At 34.2% G+C, this 18,064-nt stretch overlaps 2 protein-coding genes across 2 annotated transcripts; both read left to right on the top strand.

Moving 5' to 3' along the window:
• The first annotated feature begins 5,120 nt into the window (after positions 1-5,120).
• LOC105076413 (olfactory receptor 4C3D-like) lies at positions 5,121-6,047 on the top strand. Its single transcript, XM_010964510.2, is given in 1 exon segment — positions 5,121-6,047. A coding segment is annotated over 1 exon segment (927 nt).
• A 5,206-nt stretch (positions 6,048-11,253) lies between these two features.
• On the top strand, positions 11,254-12,171 carry LOC105076412 (olfactory receptor 4A15-like). The gene has a single exon (XM_010964509.2). The coding sequence runs from the start codon at positions 11,254-11,256 to the stop codon at positions 12,169-12,171; it is 918 nt and encodes a 305-aa protein (XP_010962811.2).
• Positions 12,172-18,064: the final 5,893 nt, after the last annotated feature.

Below are 18,064 nucleotides of genomic sequence, written 5' to 3'. Positions count from 1 at the left end.
TTTTTCAAAACCAAACAATAAAATATATCCCTAAAACAATTTCACTATTAGGAAGATGGCTTTACACTTAGTCTCTTGAATCTGGAATCCTCTTTGACAATTGTCTCAGGAGATTATTTATAAGGGCTGTTTTTTTTTTTAAAAAAAAGCAGGAATTATTAGTCCACAGTTGTCAAAGAAAAATTTTCTCAGCTAAACAACTTACCTAACTTAAAAGACTTTGTTGTGAATTAATTTTGACTCTTTCCAAAAATGAAGTATATTAGCAAAATACAAATGTATGTAAGTCATAGATATGTTTATAGCTTCCTCTTTTGACAAGGCCCAGCCTCCCACTTCATGGACACCATATGTTTTATTGAAGAAATAATGGGCTCTGTAATGTAACAATATTTAGCAACCATATTATAGTTATGAAAACGTGATGGAGAGTGGGAACACCAGCTTCAGGATCAGGAGACATGAGTTTTATTTCACACTATGACATCATCTTATTCCATAACCTTATATAACTTCCCCTATTTCCACAAGTAGTTCACTTACGTGAATTGGAAGGTGTTTCCAAGTTCTGTAGTTCTTCCCGAGCCGATATGTTTATCGTCATAAATATTGTTGTATTTGTTTCTACTTCAGTTAGAAGTAAAATTAGAAGGTTTATGAGACCAAAGCTCTCACTTCCTGAAACTTTTCTATTTCTGGTAAACAGTTAAGAGATGTCCCTTTGGGATAAAAATGCCTTTAGATTGGACTAGACAACATGAGCTCTGCTCTTGAGTGCTCTGTTATTTTTGAGAACGTGATCTGCTACCTAGCGTGATGCGTGAATCTGCCATGAGAACACTTTGACAGGTACCTGGTTTCTGTGAAATTAGTCCCTGAACCTATCAAACAAGAAACCATACCTCAACTGGTTTCTGATCAACTGTGATAAGATTCACATAATTTCTTCTGCCCTTTCATGTTCAAGAATCTGTTTTGCTGTTAACTCCAGGGTTTTAAACCACTCTGTCCTTGGATTTGCATTCCGAAAACAGATTTTCCTGGTGTGGCTCCAGGGACTCCTCTTTTGAAAAGTTGTTTTCCTAGACAATCTTCACTGATTTAGACCTAACTCATATCTCTTTCCATTTCATGGACCACTCTAGGACTTGGGGAGCTGGACTAGACAGGTGTAAGTGTTCTAAAGCCATCTCTATATCCAGCACTGTAGTTATTTAAGTAGAGACTGGGATGACCCCTCAATGGACCATTGTGAGTGGATCTCAATTTTTTTATGAGGTTGAGAATGACTTTGTCTGTCCATGCTAATTCTCTTATCTGAGTCTTTCATTCCAGAGTTGAAGATAAGTTCAAGACATTTTCATGATGACATATCAGGAAATTTCATATTCCTTATAGTTCTTTAGATGGTTTCAAGTCCTCATTTAGACTGTCTTGGGCATCTGCTATCACAGATATTATTACAGCACTTTAATATTAAAATGTCTACTCAAACCAGGTTTGACCCATGCTGCTCACAGTGATCCCATTCTCTGGAGGAATCCAGAAAATAAATCATCAGTGTGAAACTTATTTTTCTTCTTATGAATGCAGGCATATTTGAACATGGTCAGTGGGTTTGTGCTATATAGGAGTATTTACAAACAAATTGAACTGGAGTAAATTCATTTAAAAATAATTTCAAATATTGATAGTTATTTATTTTAGTAGATACTTGTAATAGGCCTCCCAGTTGGTGGCAAGGGAAACTTGCCATGACCATAATTAAAGATTGTAAAACAATAATTTAAATGTAAGTATCCTGGCCTGGAAGTTAGTGTCCTGGTCACCTATTTTGCCTTGGCAAATGGCATTCTGATTCTTTGTCTTATATTTACTTACTATAAATTGTTGATATTAAAACTTATTCTTTTGTATTCCACAGGATATTATGAAATTAAACTTAAATGACTGAAATAAATGTATTCTGCCATCTCTGAGTATAACTGAAGACTGGAATGATTTACATGGTTATTATGTTAATCTAATTCCGGAATTGATGCAAGATACGACCAATTTGAAAATGTATTCTAAACTTTACCTGCTATGAAATGCCGATATTATAATAGGATTTTTAATTATCACTTAATGTACACCTGAAAAGAAATATTTAAGCATTCTACTTTGCATGAATGATTGATTAAAAAATAAAATATTATAATAAACATTTTTTCAGTTAGATAGTTACCACCATAACTGACTAACTTACACACTATTTCTTATTCAGACTCAATATTAAGCTCATTTGTTACCAAATACCTAAGTTCATAAATGGTCAACTTATTTTGTTTTCTGTTATCGTAAAGTTTTGTGTTCATGTAGACTTAATGAGGAGTTCAAAATTAAAGGGAATCCTCTAAGAGTTCTCCTCTAAAGTTCAGTTAAGTTTCATGAAATAATTGGGTTGTTGGCAAGATCTCCTAATGGTGGTGGAATACCCCTGAGGTCCAATTAGCCACAGCTAACAAACTTTACTGAACTGGTCTACAAACAGGAAATGTGGTAGCAGTTTTAAGGTTCAAAAGAAAGCCCCCATCCAAAGGTACTACTTATAAATCAGCAAAATGCTTATTGTAGCTGAGTTAGTTGCCGTTTTTCATTTTACAACTTTATTTCTTTCTTGGTGAACTATCAGCTTCCTGGCACCCTGGCCATGGAGCTATGACAGGCAAGTTCATAGGTAAGATTTATTTTTCCCTCAGGAAATCACATAATCATAGACTCTCAGATTTAAATGGATTTACAAGTTATAGAATCACCCCTCATCCTCCCCAATCTGAGATTTCAATCCCTCTTCAGCAGGCAAGACATTAAGAAAGAATGACTAAACTACAATTATGCTGACTTAGAGGTAAAAATATTTGGGGTCTTTTTTCTTATTGATATATATTTAAATTATTTAGAGGAAAAATAAAATTAGTTAGAATTAAATTAGAATAACTGTATAATTCAAATTTGCATCCAAAATTTTCCCAATTTATAGTACATCAGATTTTCCTATTATACTGCACAATTTTTTAAAAGACCCCAGTTAAACACTCCATATGAATCAAGGAGATGCACTGTATTTTAATTATCCGTTTTTCCAATGTTAAGCATTCCATGTAGTTTGCAAATTTTTCATAGCTCTTAAAAATTTAGTTGAACATATTTGTGAATAATGTTTTTTCCTTTTAAAAAGTGTTTTCCTTTAGAGTTTAATCCTAGAAAGTGTATTATAGAATCAAAGAGAAAAAAGAGTGTTTTTATTTCTTCATAATCATTTCTAAATAAATTTCATTAATTATGTCTAATTATTAATTAATATACACTATACTATTTTCTGATCTACTGAGGGCATCTTCCTGAGAATAAGAGAATTCTGTGAAGCTACTGTACTTTGTTTCCACATATGTGTAAACTTTTCAATTTGGATAATTAAAAAATAAAACTCTTAATCCATTTATCTTTGAAAGGAAAAGACATATTTTGGTAGAATATGTCTTATTATGTTTATGTTTTTTCTTTGGGAAATTTATGTCCCCAAATTTCCTCATTCTATTAGTAATGCAGTGTCCTGCAACCAGGAATGATGGATGATGGATGATGGATGCTGTGGGAAGATGGGAGAAGAAGGCATAAGAATGCGTGCAGCAGAAACAAAGGGGTGGGAAGGTCATTCACATCATGAAAGGATGAGCTCTGCTGCTTGCTAATGAAATTTCAGGGAAGGGATTACTAAAGACACTTCACAGGGATATCTTTTATAACTTTATGTTTACACACATATATTAATATACACAGTCAGTGTCCAATAAATATGTGTTGAATGAGTGAACTTGAAATAGGTATTTATAGTAATAGACTTTACATGTGTTTGTGTTGTGTGTATATATGTTCATGTGTATAGTACATTACTTATCTCTCTGTCTTATCTAGAAACTGATTTCTTTTTGTTCTTATAATAAATTTTTACTTTTAGAACTTTGAAAATGAGGATTTCCTTACTTGACAGATCCTCCGTGTACTGAACACTTACACACTAGTTTTTTTTTTAAATCCAAGTCTACTGTGCTGTAAATTTATTGCATGTGCCTCTGTTAAATTGTATGTGGAACAGAATTTTGAAGAATAAAAATGTATTAATTAACAAACACTACAGTTATCTTGATACTAAAATGACCTGATAACATACTCATTCCTAGAGGCAAATAATATTTTCATATTACCCCATAAAGTGTGCCAGAAAGATTAACACGGAATACAACTTAATATCAACATTTATTTATGCTTCTGATAAAGTAGAGAGTAATGATAAACAGAGCAGGAGGGTGAGAACACTTGAATTCCTGGTACGTTTATGGTCTGGGGAAGCAGGTGTATTCTCCCCCATGGAGAACGGCAATTCACCAAGCACTTACTCAGCACCTAACAGGTTCCAGGCAGGGAGGACATTATGCCAGTCACTGTGGTAGGTGCAGTGAGGGAACACACCTGAACAGCTTATGGGTCCTGGCAGGTACCAGCGAGAGCGTGTTGCCAGCGACTTACATACATTTCCCTAAACTGCCTGCTTATTAGAGATATGTATTCATAGTGTCTTTCTTTCCATATTTAGAGCTGAGGGTTCAGATTTGAATACTCGTGGAAGAAGAAATATCTCTTGTCTGTGCACAGCACCTCTTAGCTTACAAGATCCATCTGAGAATTACAATCTGTAACCTCACAGATGCAAAAGAGTGCTTGAAATCATGGGACACAGAGCTGATGTACCAGAGTCACATGGAGTTGGAACAAGAAAGGTAATCCAGATCTCGCATACATAGCTCAGGATTTTCTCAGTAAATTACCCATCAGATGTTGCTCTGTATATGTTTTACAGGTGACAGGTACTAGGTGTCTGAAGAGATGAAAACATCGTGGAGGAAGTAGAGAGATTTGAAACAAGCACTGAGGCAGGACTGTCAAGGACACACTACGTAGGTACAGTGACTGCTCTGTTTTTGTACCAAGATATTCAGACCACGATCCTTTCATGATTAATGGGAATCACTCCTTATTCTTGTAGATAATTCAGGCCCCAGGAAGGTGTTACTTGCTGAATGGATCTCCTCACGCCTCCCAACAATGTGACTGAATTTGTTCTCTTGGGACTCACGCAGAATCCACACTTGCAGAAAATACTCTTCATTGTGTTTTTGTTCATTTTCCTATTTACTGTGTTGGCCAATCTGCTCATGGTCATCACCATCTCCCTCAGCCCTTCACTTTCAGCTCCCATGTACTTCTTTCTTACTTACTTGTCCTTCATAGATGCCATATATTCATCTGTCACCACTCCTAAAATGATCATTGACCTGCTGTATGAGAGGGGAACCATCTCCTGGGGTGGCTGCATGACTCAGATCTTTGTTGAACACCTCCTGGGAGGATCAGAGATCATCATCCTTGTTGCCATGGCTTATGATCGCTATGTGGCCATCTGCAAGCCTCTGCACTACACGACCATCATGTGACAGGGGCTCTGCCAGTTCCTGGTGGTGGTGGCCTGGACTGGGGGGATCCTACATGCCACTGTGCAGATTCCTTTAATGGTCAACTTGCCATTCTGTGGTTCCAATGTCATTGGCCACTTCATGTGTGATTTCTTCTCATTGTTGAAGCTTGCCTGCAGCGACACCTACAGGCCTGGAGTGGTGGTGGCAGCCAACAGTGGGGGCATGTGCTTACTCATTTTTTCCATGCTACTCATCTCCTACATAGTCATCCTGAGCTTCCTGAAGTCCCACGGCTCTGAAGGACGGCGCAAGGCCCTCTCTATCTGCGGTTCCCACTTTACAGTAGTGGTGCTCTATTTTGTCCCTTGTATTTTCACCTACACGTGTCCTGTGGCCACTTACCCTGTGGACCTGTTGATGAACGTGTTCTTTATAATCCTCACTCCCATGTTAAATCCTATCATTTACACAGTGAGAAACACAGAGGTGAAAAATGCCATGAGGAGTTTGTTGAAGAGGAGAGTAACTTAGGCTGTTCATGATGCCAAGAATGTGATGATTTATATACACAGGGAGAATTATATCTGTTGCAAACTTGAAGGAAAACTAAGATATTTTGCAGATCATTGACAGAAGAAAAGGATTCATAAACTAACATTTTTGATAATTTAATATTGGCTAGGCATTTACTAGGCATTTTGGTAACTTATACTTTACTATGGCTTCAATGTTTGTGATCATAACTTCAGAATAGGCAATGGAGAGAACAACTATAGACCCTTAGTTGATTGTAAAGTATATTTTTCTTCAGATTATTACCACTACTTTACTAAATCCTTCATATATGTTACTTGGATGAAATTGGTTTTTCATTGGACCTTGATATCAGACATTCTTCTGTGTTTGCTTAGCCTGTTGCAAAGCAAATAAGGCATAGAAATTCTTTGAATGATGGAATCACAGCTGAATTTTTTTTTTCCGTGCTATTAATTTACCAAAAGCAAAAAGAAAGGCACCACTAAATGAGGAAATATAATTCACTAACTATCCCTAATTCTTTTCTTTACAGAAACACGAGCCAGAAATTTTGAAATTACTCTTAAGTTGGACTTATTTTCTTAAATATCCTTGTGGCTCTCAGTTTTTCTTTAATATAAAGGATATGCTTTATTTTTACATACCAAGACTTGAGTAGCCATTTGAAACACGAGTAAACATTCTTTTTATCAAATTTAAACCAAGAAGTCTATGGTTAGTTTCCACAGCTAGTGAACTATGCATCTGAAACACATTGGTTCCAACTCTATGAAATTATGAATAAAACTGCTACAAATATCTTCATATAGTTATTGAAAAAAGAAATAAAGAAAACAGAAATATATGAAATAATTATTTTCAAGACACTAGATGTCAGAACCAATTGACAGTGATCACTAAGAGATGGGAAGCAAATTGGGTTCTAGGATTTTCTGGTTTATTACCTTTAAAAGTTCCCTTGTTGTGACACAGAGAAGAATACCTTAGAAGGTCCTGGTATGTTGCTTGAGTTGAGATGAAGTTGAGGTTCTGTGGAGACCAAGCAGCTAGAATTCTGAGGATGCAATATCATAGAGCATAGACCTAGAGACCTGTGTCAGTGGTGGGAAAGAGAGACAGCCAGACAGACACTGAGAGAGAGAATGCTGGAGAGCTAGAGAGAACACCTCTCAGCTCATCATAAAAGTACTGATCGGTGCAAATATTTGAGAAAACTACCTGAGGCTGGGAAAGATCTGCCCAGATAGATGAGAGAGAAGGGTGCTTGTTCCTCACATTGGGTCAGGAATAGTGCCTGTTCTTACCAGCTGGAAAACCTTGTAGTTCATGAGGGTCAATGCTTAGGAAGATTTTGCATAAATCGAGATATAATAATTAGCCCTGGACTGAGTCCTTCTCAAGACCTGTTTCAAAAACAAATTAGGAAGAATTAAAAAAAAAAAATCCAAAAAGAAAACATCCAAAAGGATCAAACTAAATATTATGTTCAGAATTTTGTGTCTTTGTGAATGTAAGGTATTAATCTATTTTCTTTGTGCTCCCCAGGTTTCATTCTGGTATAAGGGTTATGCTGGGTGCATAGAATGTGTTAGGAAGTATATTAATTCTTCCCAGGAGTGAAAAGTACTTATGTAAGACTGGTACTGCTTGTTGATTAGTTGTTACATAGTATTCATTGATTAAAGCTACATGAGAATGAAATTTTGGTTTTGGAATGGTAGGATTCTAAAGAATTCATTTACTTGGGTATTAAATTATTCTAGCTTTTAATTGTTTTTTTTTCCTAGTGTGCTTAGAAAGTTGTATTTTTCATAGCAGTGGTCCATTTTCTTTAGTTGGCAGATATACTGTACTAAATCATGTAACATATCATTTTATTATCTTTTCAAAATATGTAGAGTCTGAAGTAACAGCTGTCTCTTCATTGTGGATTCTAATAATTTGTTTTTTGTCTTCTTTTTTCTTAATCAGTTTTGCTAGAATCTTATCCAGTTTATTAACTCTGAAAGAATTCATTAAATACTTTCTTTATTTTGAATTTGTTTCTATTTCAATGACTTGTCTTCCATTTGCTATTTCCTTTCTGCAGTGTTCTCTGGGTTTATTTCAATTTTTTTTCCTGTGTCCAGAAGTGCTTTCTGCTGTTTATTAAGGTTAATGCTGGCGCAGCCCACCTGTGTGACTTTTTTTTTAACATTTTTTATTGATTTATAATCATTTTACAATGTTGTATCAAATTCCAGTGTAGAGCACTATTTTTCAGTTATACATGAACATATATATATCTTCATCGTCACCTTTTTTTCTCCATGAGCTACCATAAGATCTTATGTATATTCCCCTGTGCTATACAGTATCATCTTGTTTATCTATTCTACAATTTTCAAATCTCAGTCTATCCCTTCCCACCCTCCACCCCCTGGGTTTATTTTAATTTTTTTTCTAGCTTCTTGAAACAGAAACTTAGTTCATTCTTTATAATATTTTCTGTTTCCTAATACTTGCATTTAAGTTATAAATCTCTCTAAGCACTCCTTTAACTGCATCCAGTTGACTGATAAATAAAATATGTACTATATTAAATATGGCTTTTATACATATATATTTCATACATACCTTTCATATATCTTTTACATTCATTTGTATCATTATCTTTGTATTGAAAATGTACCTTTTAAAATGTTCACAATTAATTTAGGTTTATGTTGCTTAATTTGTAATTAATTAGAAAATGTTATGTTTTGTTGTCAATTTCTAGTTGATTACATTATTGTAAAATATCTATATATCTATATATCTATAAATATTTGTGCTCTATAACTTAAGTCCTTTGAAATGTATTGCAATTATGTCATGGCCTAGTGTACTGTCTACTCTGGTGAGAGCCCCATGAGGTATTTGAGGTGAACAGAATAGTCCCACAAATGCCTTCTTTCCCTGTTTCCACACTAACACAGATTCTATCAACTTGCCTGTCTGAAAATATGTGACAAAGTGTGTGACAAACTTGATCTGCATCTGAAACAGACTTCAAGTGACTTATTCTGAAATTAGCATTCATAATGTTTTGGAAACTAGTTCAGCTATCATCTTCAAAGACAAAGCTTAAATTTAACAGACTTGCCTATTTTGAAGGCCATGGTTTAAACAAGAAAGTTTTTACATATTTCATTTCTGCCCATCCTGAGCTTTTCCCTTTGATGACATGACCTCAAGTTGTTTTTTAATACTTTTCCCGCAGAGGATATGGTTCTACAAGTTTTGTTTTACACTGTGATCATCCCGTAGGCATCTCCGGAGATAAAGTGTCACCATCAAAATATGATTAAGGTCCCATTGAATTTAATTAGACAAGAATCACCCACAGAGATGCACCAACTTAAAGACTTTATAACATGTACAGCATTTCAAATGTAGATAAAGTGTCTACAGACCTTTACCCTTACCTTACAGGACAGACTTTCATGAGCTGAAATGATGGACTCAAAATATAATAAAGTTTGTATATGAAATTATTCTCCATCTCAGGAAACTCAAAGCTCAACAATCCTGGATGAAGGCAGGAGAGTATAATTGATTGAGAATCAAAATATTGGAAAGACTATTTCACTATTTCACTCTCACTCATATAAAAGACAAAAAGCAACATTTGTATATAAGCAATTCATACACATTTACAGTTTCCTCTCCAATCAAAATGTTGAATTGAAATTTGTTAGTGATTGGAACAATTCCTACAAACAATCAATATTTTGGTCTCTGTTCACAATCAAGATTTGGAGTTCTTTAGTAACAGGCCATTCATATCCACTTTGAAAATGCCAACTTTTTGAATAGGAATACTTTTCTGAATGGCTGAGATGAAATAGATTTCCTGCAAACATGGAAAGTGTTGGTCACATGGAAACAGTTCAAGGTCCAGTGATGTTGCTTGTGTCTTGTTCTCTGTGTCCTCCGAGATGGCATCAGTGAGTGAAGAGCAAGGGAGAAGACAGAAGGGTCCAGAACATGGATTGAATAGCAGTCTCCTTATGCAGGTAACCCAGGAAGGGTATTTATATGTAAAATTCTGAACTAGGCTTATAATTTGCAAAAGTACTTTGGTGGTATGAGAATTCAGTCTTTTAAAAGTTTTCCTTTGTGATTTTCACAATCAGCCATGTTAGGAATCCTTTGTGATTATTAAAATATATGAAGATTGATTTTATTCTGTCATGCTTTTTTGAATATTTTCATATTACAATGATCTGAAATAAATTTACTTTCTCTAACATAAAGTATTCTTAGAAACTAATTTCAGCTGTAACTAATGGGGTATATTTATTGACAGATAATTATAAATCTGATGATACTCCCAATTAATATGTTCTCTAAACATTGTTTGTTGATCTGTTAAAAATTAAAAGATGATGTAGCATATGTAGGATTTGAGTTGCTTTCAAGAAACCAAGATAATATGGTAGAAAGCAAACCTTTAATTCCCACTTTATGTCCACAGGGGAGCTTCAGTTTACTATCATATGTTTCTTGGCCATTTAGATCTATTTTTCCTTTAATTGTATATATTCTAATTTTTAAAAATATTTTATTTTTTGTTAATTGCTTAGAATATCTTTGTATATTTTAGATATTAACTCTGAGAATTCTCTAAAATGTAAATCTTTCTTCAAAGTACTTTTGTCTTTTTACATTGTGGTATTTTTTCCTATATCCTTTAAATTTTTTTGCAGTTGTTAAATACATCTATTTTGGATTTCACTAATTAGTTAAGAAGAGTATTCCACCCTAGAGTAGAAACAATTACTCAATAAGTGTCAAGTAAAATAGAGTAAACCTTGCTTTAATTTTTTATTAAAAATAATCCAATATTATTTTTGTATAAAGTATTAGCTATACATGCAATTTAACTATTTTCCAGTTGGAAAGCTAGTTGTGGCAAATCATTTATTTAATATTTGTCTCCCATGTATGTCTCTTAATTACTTGCCTCTCCATTAATCTGAAAAATCTTTGAGGTTAGGGATGGGCTTTTAATCAAACTTCTTATGATAATCTCTAAAAGTATCAGAACATTAAAAAATGCTACTGATTTGTTGAAAGAATAAATAAATTATCTTAAGACTTCAGGAATTCACTAGTAAGAATTTTATTTACAGAGAATTTTGTCCTGAACTCTGAAATAAGACATACAGAAGACTCTATGGACCAAAGGAGGAATGTGACTGAGTTTGTCCTCTTGGGGCTCACTCAAAGCCCCCAGGGTCAGAAAATATTATTTGCTGTGTTCTTGCTCATCTACATGGTGACAATGGTGGGCAACCTACTCATTGCTGTGACTATAGTGGTCAGTCCAACCCTGAGTTCCCCTATGTACTTCTTTCTTGGTTATTTATCATTCATGGATGCTCTTTATTCTAATACAATCACCCGAAATATGATTATACACTTACTCAGTGAGAAGAAAACCATTTCATTTCAAGCCTGCATGACCCAGCTTTTTACATGGCACTTTTTTGGTGGTGCTGAGGTTTGCCTCCTGGTGGTCATGGCTTATGACCGCTACGTGGCCATCTGCAAACCTTTGCATTATTCCACAATCATGAATAAGAGAGTGTGTGTTCTGCTGCTGCTATTGGCCTGTGTTGGTGGGTTTTTACATGCCGTAGGTCAACTTTTCTTTGTTTACAACCTTCCCTTCTGTGGTCCCAATGTCATTGACCACTTCGTCTGTGACATGTACCCTTTGTTAAAACTTGCCTGCACTGACACCTACATTATTGGTCTCACTGTGGTTGCCAATGATGGGGCAATCTGTGTGGTCATCTTTATGCTCTTACTCATCTCCTATGGGGTCATCCTGAACTCCCTGAAGAATCTTAGCCCAGAAGGGAGGTGCAAAGCCTTGTCCACCTGTGGCTCCCACATTACTGTGGTGGTCCTCTTCTTTGTCCCCTGTATCTTTATGTATGTGAGACCTCCTTCTACCTTACCCATTGATAAGTCCTTGACTGTGTTTTACACCATTATCACTCCTATGTTGAATCCTCTAATCTATACTCTGAGAAATGGAGAGATGAAACATGCCATGAAAAAGCTCTGGACCAGAAAAAGTACATGAAGCAGCAAGGATATATATGTCATCTATTTTCAAAGAAGAATTTTTCTTTCCAAAAAACGTATATGTAATTATTGAACTGCAGTAAACTTCTCTTCAGATTTAGTAAATTGGATGTGATGAAAAACATTTATTTTGTGAATACTTGCAATGATCAAAATATACTATTAAAATCTGCATAATTTTATAGTTCAATACATATGTATATATTGTTTGAAATACATTTTTAAGATTTTCAGTTTCTTAATTTTGGGTGTAAATGTCTCTATTGAGAACATAGATTTATGTACTATATGATAAGTTAAGCTACATTTAATACTGTAAATTTATTTTAGTTAATGGAAGATTTTCTCTTGTTACTCTTCAGTAATATAATCTTTCTCATAATTAATAGGACTCATTATAGCTTAAAAAATAATAGAGATATAACATAAAATGTCATTCACTCTCTTTCCCTAAAGACAACTTATGCTAACATTGAGGTACATATAATATTTTTGAGCCTGCAAGACCTTTTGCACGTACTATTTTGTTTATATTGCTTAGCAAGTTAACATTGAAGCAAAATGATGTTTCAGTTGTAATGCTAATCATAAGGTGGTTAAGTTAATAAAAATTATCTGAATGAACAAGGTTCATTCAATGCAGAAAAATAAACAAATCTTACTTCTTTTCCCAGTTGCATAATCATATTATCTGTTCAAGTGGAGCAGATATGTCTGGCCATATATTTTCATTAAGATCAACCATTAATCTTCCCAGATAGTTTAGAATATCTGGGAACACATCTGCTCTTTTTCAATATCCCCAACTCCTCTTTTGCTTACAGTGTTTCATAGCCTTCTATAGAGATGCAGGCTCTGCCTTCCATGTGTAAATTTAGTATAAACCATAATCCACAAGCTTCAAACACTAACTACAGAACTTGACATCAGATGTTATGGGTGATACTGTTAAGGAAGATGTTGACTATATATACCATCTTATCTATCTTATTAATGAAATACTGATTACTAGATAATAAAGAGGCCAGAATATATTGGGGTTTTTGACAGACATATTCATAAAATAGTCTCTCGCTCTGAATCAGTGATGCAATAAAATATTATCTGCCTCTAAATGGTCAATAGAATGTGGTCAAAAAAGCTTACTATTCTACTTCCAATTTTTAATCTTGATTTATAAGGGGATAAGTCTTTGGGGCAACGGATGGTTTTTATTAGTAAGTCACAATGTATGAGAAACCTTATGTTCTGAATTTTATACTTGTTAAGTGGAGATTTTTTATATCGTCTCAAAGTCTTTTCAACTACAATACTATCCTCCCAAAATATCAAACATTTGAGTTGATCAGATTTTATGTAATTTATTCTTTCACTGTTAGATGTTTCTATGGAGTGAGAGTTGCATCCCTCTCCAAAATCAGAAGTTAAATCACTTATAATGAGGTGATATTTAGAGATGGAACGATTAGGAAATGATTAGGTCATGAAGGTGGAGTCCTCATCATTGAGATTAATTTCCTTTTAAAGAGATCCCAAAGCTCACTTGACCATTCCGCCATGTGAAGACACTGCAAAACAGCAACTGTCTATCAACAGGGAAGGGGCCTTACCAGATATGCAATCTGCTGGCACCTTAATCTTGGACTTTTGAATCCCCAAACCTGTGAAAAATAAATGTTTATTATTTAAACAACCCAGTCTATGGTATTCTTTATTAGTAACCAAATGGACCAAGTCAGATATTTAGTTAATTTTCAAATTTTTGTAGTTATTTCAATTGATGAGATTAAAGTCTTTATTAATTTTGTCTGTTCATTGGTCTACAATCTCCCTGAAGTCATGGAAATTTTCTTAATTGTCTTTGTGTTCTCTGTTTCTTGAACAATATAGGGGACCCAGAATCCACTCTATAGGCTTTGTCAATTACTTAAAATCTTGATCTATTGAAGTGAGTGTATTTTACAGATAAATATTGATTAACACACTCTACATTGAAGATATATATATATATTTATATATATATCTTTATATATTTTATGTATCTTTATATATAAATATATATAATATTGCTACAAATATTTACTCTTCTTTGACATTTACTACAAATATTTAAAATAATTATGTCTTTTTTTCCTATAATTATGAATGTTTTATATGAAGATCTTATTTTAATATTCTTTTACTTTTTGATTTTTTTCTATTACATCTTGGTCAATTTCATAACTTTCTAATGATTTTATCAATTTTAATCTTTTTTCAAAAATATAACCTTTAAAAATATTTTATATTTTTAACCCACCTATAATATATTTTTGTTTATGATGAGGAAATAGCTAAGCCTAAATGGTATAATAATCTGCCAACATAATTTTATTAATTTCAGTAACAATTTTAAAGTTTTCTATTTAGTACAACAAATTTTACACCATCAAGAGTGCTCATTTTGGGGGACCACTCTCCTCATCCTCTCCTCCTCCCCCAAAACTATAGGGTCATTTTGCAAAGTTTGAAAGCTTCCCATAAAATGTGTTTAGAATGTCATGACACTACATGTTTATTGTAAGAACTACATTTTAATATCTTGTGTTCCAATCCAGAAAAAAAAAACACATTGTGAATGATTGATTGGTGTCTCTATAAAAATTTGTAATCATCTTCACAGAGTATATATGCATCTTGCCTTATGGTTTTATTATTTAAAAAGAGGCCCCTCTTATTTACATTTGATTCATATTTTCAATGATCTGGTCAGAAAGGTCTTTGTGTCTTTTTCTAGCATGAAATACCGCACAATCCTCAAAGTCTCAGTCATGTGTCTGTTTTGAAGCATTCATAGCCCTGTATGCACAAATACACAGGTTTGTATTACACCACAACTCAGATCTGTATCAAACCTCATGAGAATCTCTGTGACCACTTGTACATAGACTTTCAATCATATGTAGGTCTCTATCCAATTGTATGTTTGTGCCTAGGTGTGAAGACACATAGATCTGTATATGATGGCACATAGATCAGTATCTGACTACCTATCTGAAAGCATTTGTTTATGTACATGTATATGTATCTGATGTGCTCACACACAGGCCTGCATCTGTCCACACACAGGGCTATTTTGCCTTTCACTGATCTGTAACTGACAGTATATGAATTTAGGCAGAACTTGACTAAATAATTCTTCTGCCCTGTATGGCATGGACTGAGGTCACTCTCTGGCATTCAGCTGATTGCTGGGCTTGTAAGGAGGGTCCAAGATGATTTCAATTCTCTGAATGGTGCTTTGGCAGGGATGGCTGCAAGACTGGGCTCTTTTGGGTTGTTTTCCTTCTCCATATGATATAAGACAATGTGGCCTATGTCTGCCCAGTGTGGTTGTCAGACATGTAAAAGGGCAGCTCAGGGCACCCAGAGGGAAGAGGAAAAAGCTATCAGGTATCCTAAGTCTCATCCCATCATGACGTCAGCTTGAAGTCCAGGATCTCCAGCTCTAAATCAACACTGCTTCTACACATTGAAGGAAACAATCAACAAGATGAAAAAGTAACCTATGGGATGGGAGAAAATATTTGCAAATCATATATTTCATAGTAAGTTAATATCTAAAATATATAAAGAACTACAACTAAATAACAACATCAAAAATAAATAATAAAAGTGGGTAAAAACCTTGAATAGGTATTTTTCAAACAAATAGGTACTTTTCATACAAATGGCCAATATGGACATTAGAAGTTGCTCAACATCACTAATCAACAGGGAAATGCAAATCAGAATTAAACTGAGGCATCACCTTACACCTGTTAGGATGGTTATATGAGATACATAGCAGACAATACATTTTGGCGAGGATGTAGTGAAATGGAACTCTACTATACTACCATGTGAATATAAATTTGTTCAGCCACTATGGAGAACATAATGGAGATTTCTAAAAATATTAAAAATAAAACTACCATATGGTTCAGCAATCTCATGTCTGTGTATATATCCAGTAATATGACAGCAGGAATCTGCAGAGCGATCTCTACTCTCACATACATTGCCCCATTATTCACAATAGCTAAGACATGGAAACAACCAAAATGTCCATTGACGAATGAATGGATAAAGAAAACATTATATATACCTTTATATATATATATATACACATATACATCCATTTTTGTCAAAAAAGTATACCTTAATTCAAAAACTAGTTTGTTTTTTTTTTTCTGGATGGAGACATAAGGGAGACACTAATAATGGCTACAGAAATTTATGAACTGTTTGTAGAAAGGGAGCCCTGAAAAAGGAATTTTGTGCTTCTTCAGGCTGAAATTAGATTAAATTCAATTAGGAGACTGGATTTTTCAATTAAAAGTAGGCTGGCACAGGTGCTAGGTTTGATTCCTCTCTGTTGAGAGATTAAATGGACTTAAATGCTGCTTTTGGGTAACAGGTTGTGTGAACTTCCTTGCCTCTAAGTGATCTGCATTTGCTTTTGAAATCTTTTGCACTTTCCTTAAGTGAATACATATTCACAGTGACCTATGCTCCTATTTGACCAAGTGTTTTGAAACTTCTGGATGGTATTGACACTTTCTGTCAAATTCTAATTAAAGCTCTTTGGACTTTCAGTTGACTTTGCGATGCTTCAGAAAGCCGTCCTGACTGGTGTGAGTTGATACCTCATTGCAGTTTTGATTTGCATTTCTTCGATAATTAGTGATATTGAGCATTTTTTCATGTGCCTCTTGGTCATTTGTACTTCTTCATTGGAGAATTGCTTGTTTAGATCTTCTGCCCATTTTTGAGTTTTTTTTTTTTTATTAAGTTGTATGTGCTGTTTATATATTCTGGATATTAAGCCTTTGTCAGTCGCATAATTTGCAAATATTTTCTCTCATTCTGTGGGTTGTCATTTTGTTTTGCTCATGGTATCTTTTGCTGTGCAAAAGCTTATAAATGTATAGGTCCCTTTTGTTTATTTTTGCTCTTATTTCTATTGCCTGGGAGGACTGGCCTAGGAGACCATTGCTAAGATTTATGTCAGAGAATGTTTTGCCTATGTTTTCTTTTAGGAGATTTATTGTGTCTTGTCTTATATTTAAGTCTTTAAGCCATTTTGAATTTATTTTTGTGTGTGGTGTGAGGGAGTGTTCTAACTTCATTGATTTAAATGCTGCTATTTAGTTTTCCCAACACCACATACTGAAGAGACTGTATTCTCCATTGTATATTCTTGCCTCCTTTGTCAAAGATTAATTGACCATAGGTCTGTAGGTTTATTTCTGGGCTCTCTATTTTGTTCCATTGATCCATATGTTGGTTTTTATGCCAACATTATGCCATTTTGATTACTGTAGCTCTGTAGTATTGTCTGAAATCTAGGAGGGTTATTCCTCCAGCTTCATTCTTTTTCTTCAATATTGCTTTGGCAATTCTGGGTCTTTCATGATTCCATAAAAACTTCAGGATTGTTTGCTCCAGTTCTGTGAAAATGCCCTGGGTAATTTGATAGGCATTGCATTAAATCTGTAGATTGCCTTGGGCAGTGTGACCATTTTAATGATAGTGATTCTTCCAATACAAGAGCATGGGATATCTTTCCATTTCCTTAAGTCAACATTAATTTCCTTAATATATGTTTTGTAGTTCTCCATGTATAAGTCTTTCACCTCCTTGGTCAGATTTATTCCTAAGTATTTTATTGTTTTGGATGCAATTTTAACAGGAATTTTTCTTTACTTTCTTTTCCTTCTAATTCATTGTTTGAGTGAAGAAATGCAATTCATTATTGTATGTTAATTTTGTATCCTGCTATATTGCCAAATTATTTTATCAGCTCTAGTAGTTTTTGTGTGGAGCTTTTAGAGTTTTCTACATACAGTGTCATATCATCCACATATAGT

This window comes from Camelus bactrianus, chromosome 10 (genome assembly GCF_048773025.1).
Source record: "Camelus bactrianus isolate YW-2024 breed Bactrian camel chromosome 10, ASM4877302v1, whole genome shotgun sequence".
NCBI classification, from domain to species: Eukaryota; Metazoa; Chordata; class Mammalia; order Artiodactyla; family Camelidae; genus Camelus; species Camelus bactrianus.
Note: the sequence above shows the minus strand (reverse complement) of the source record. Positions and strands in the feature narration are given on the sequence as shown.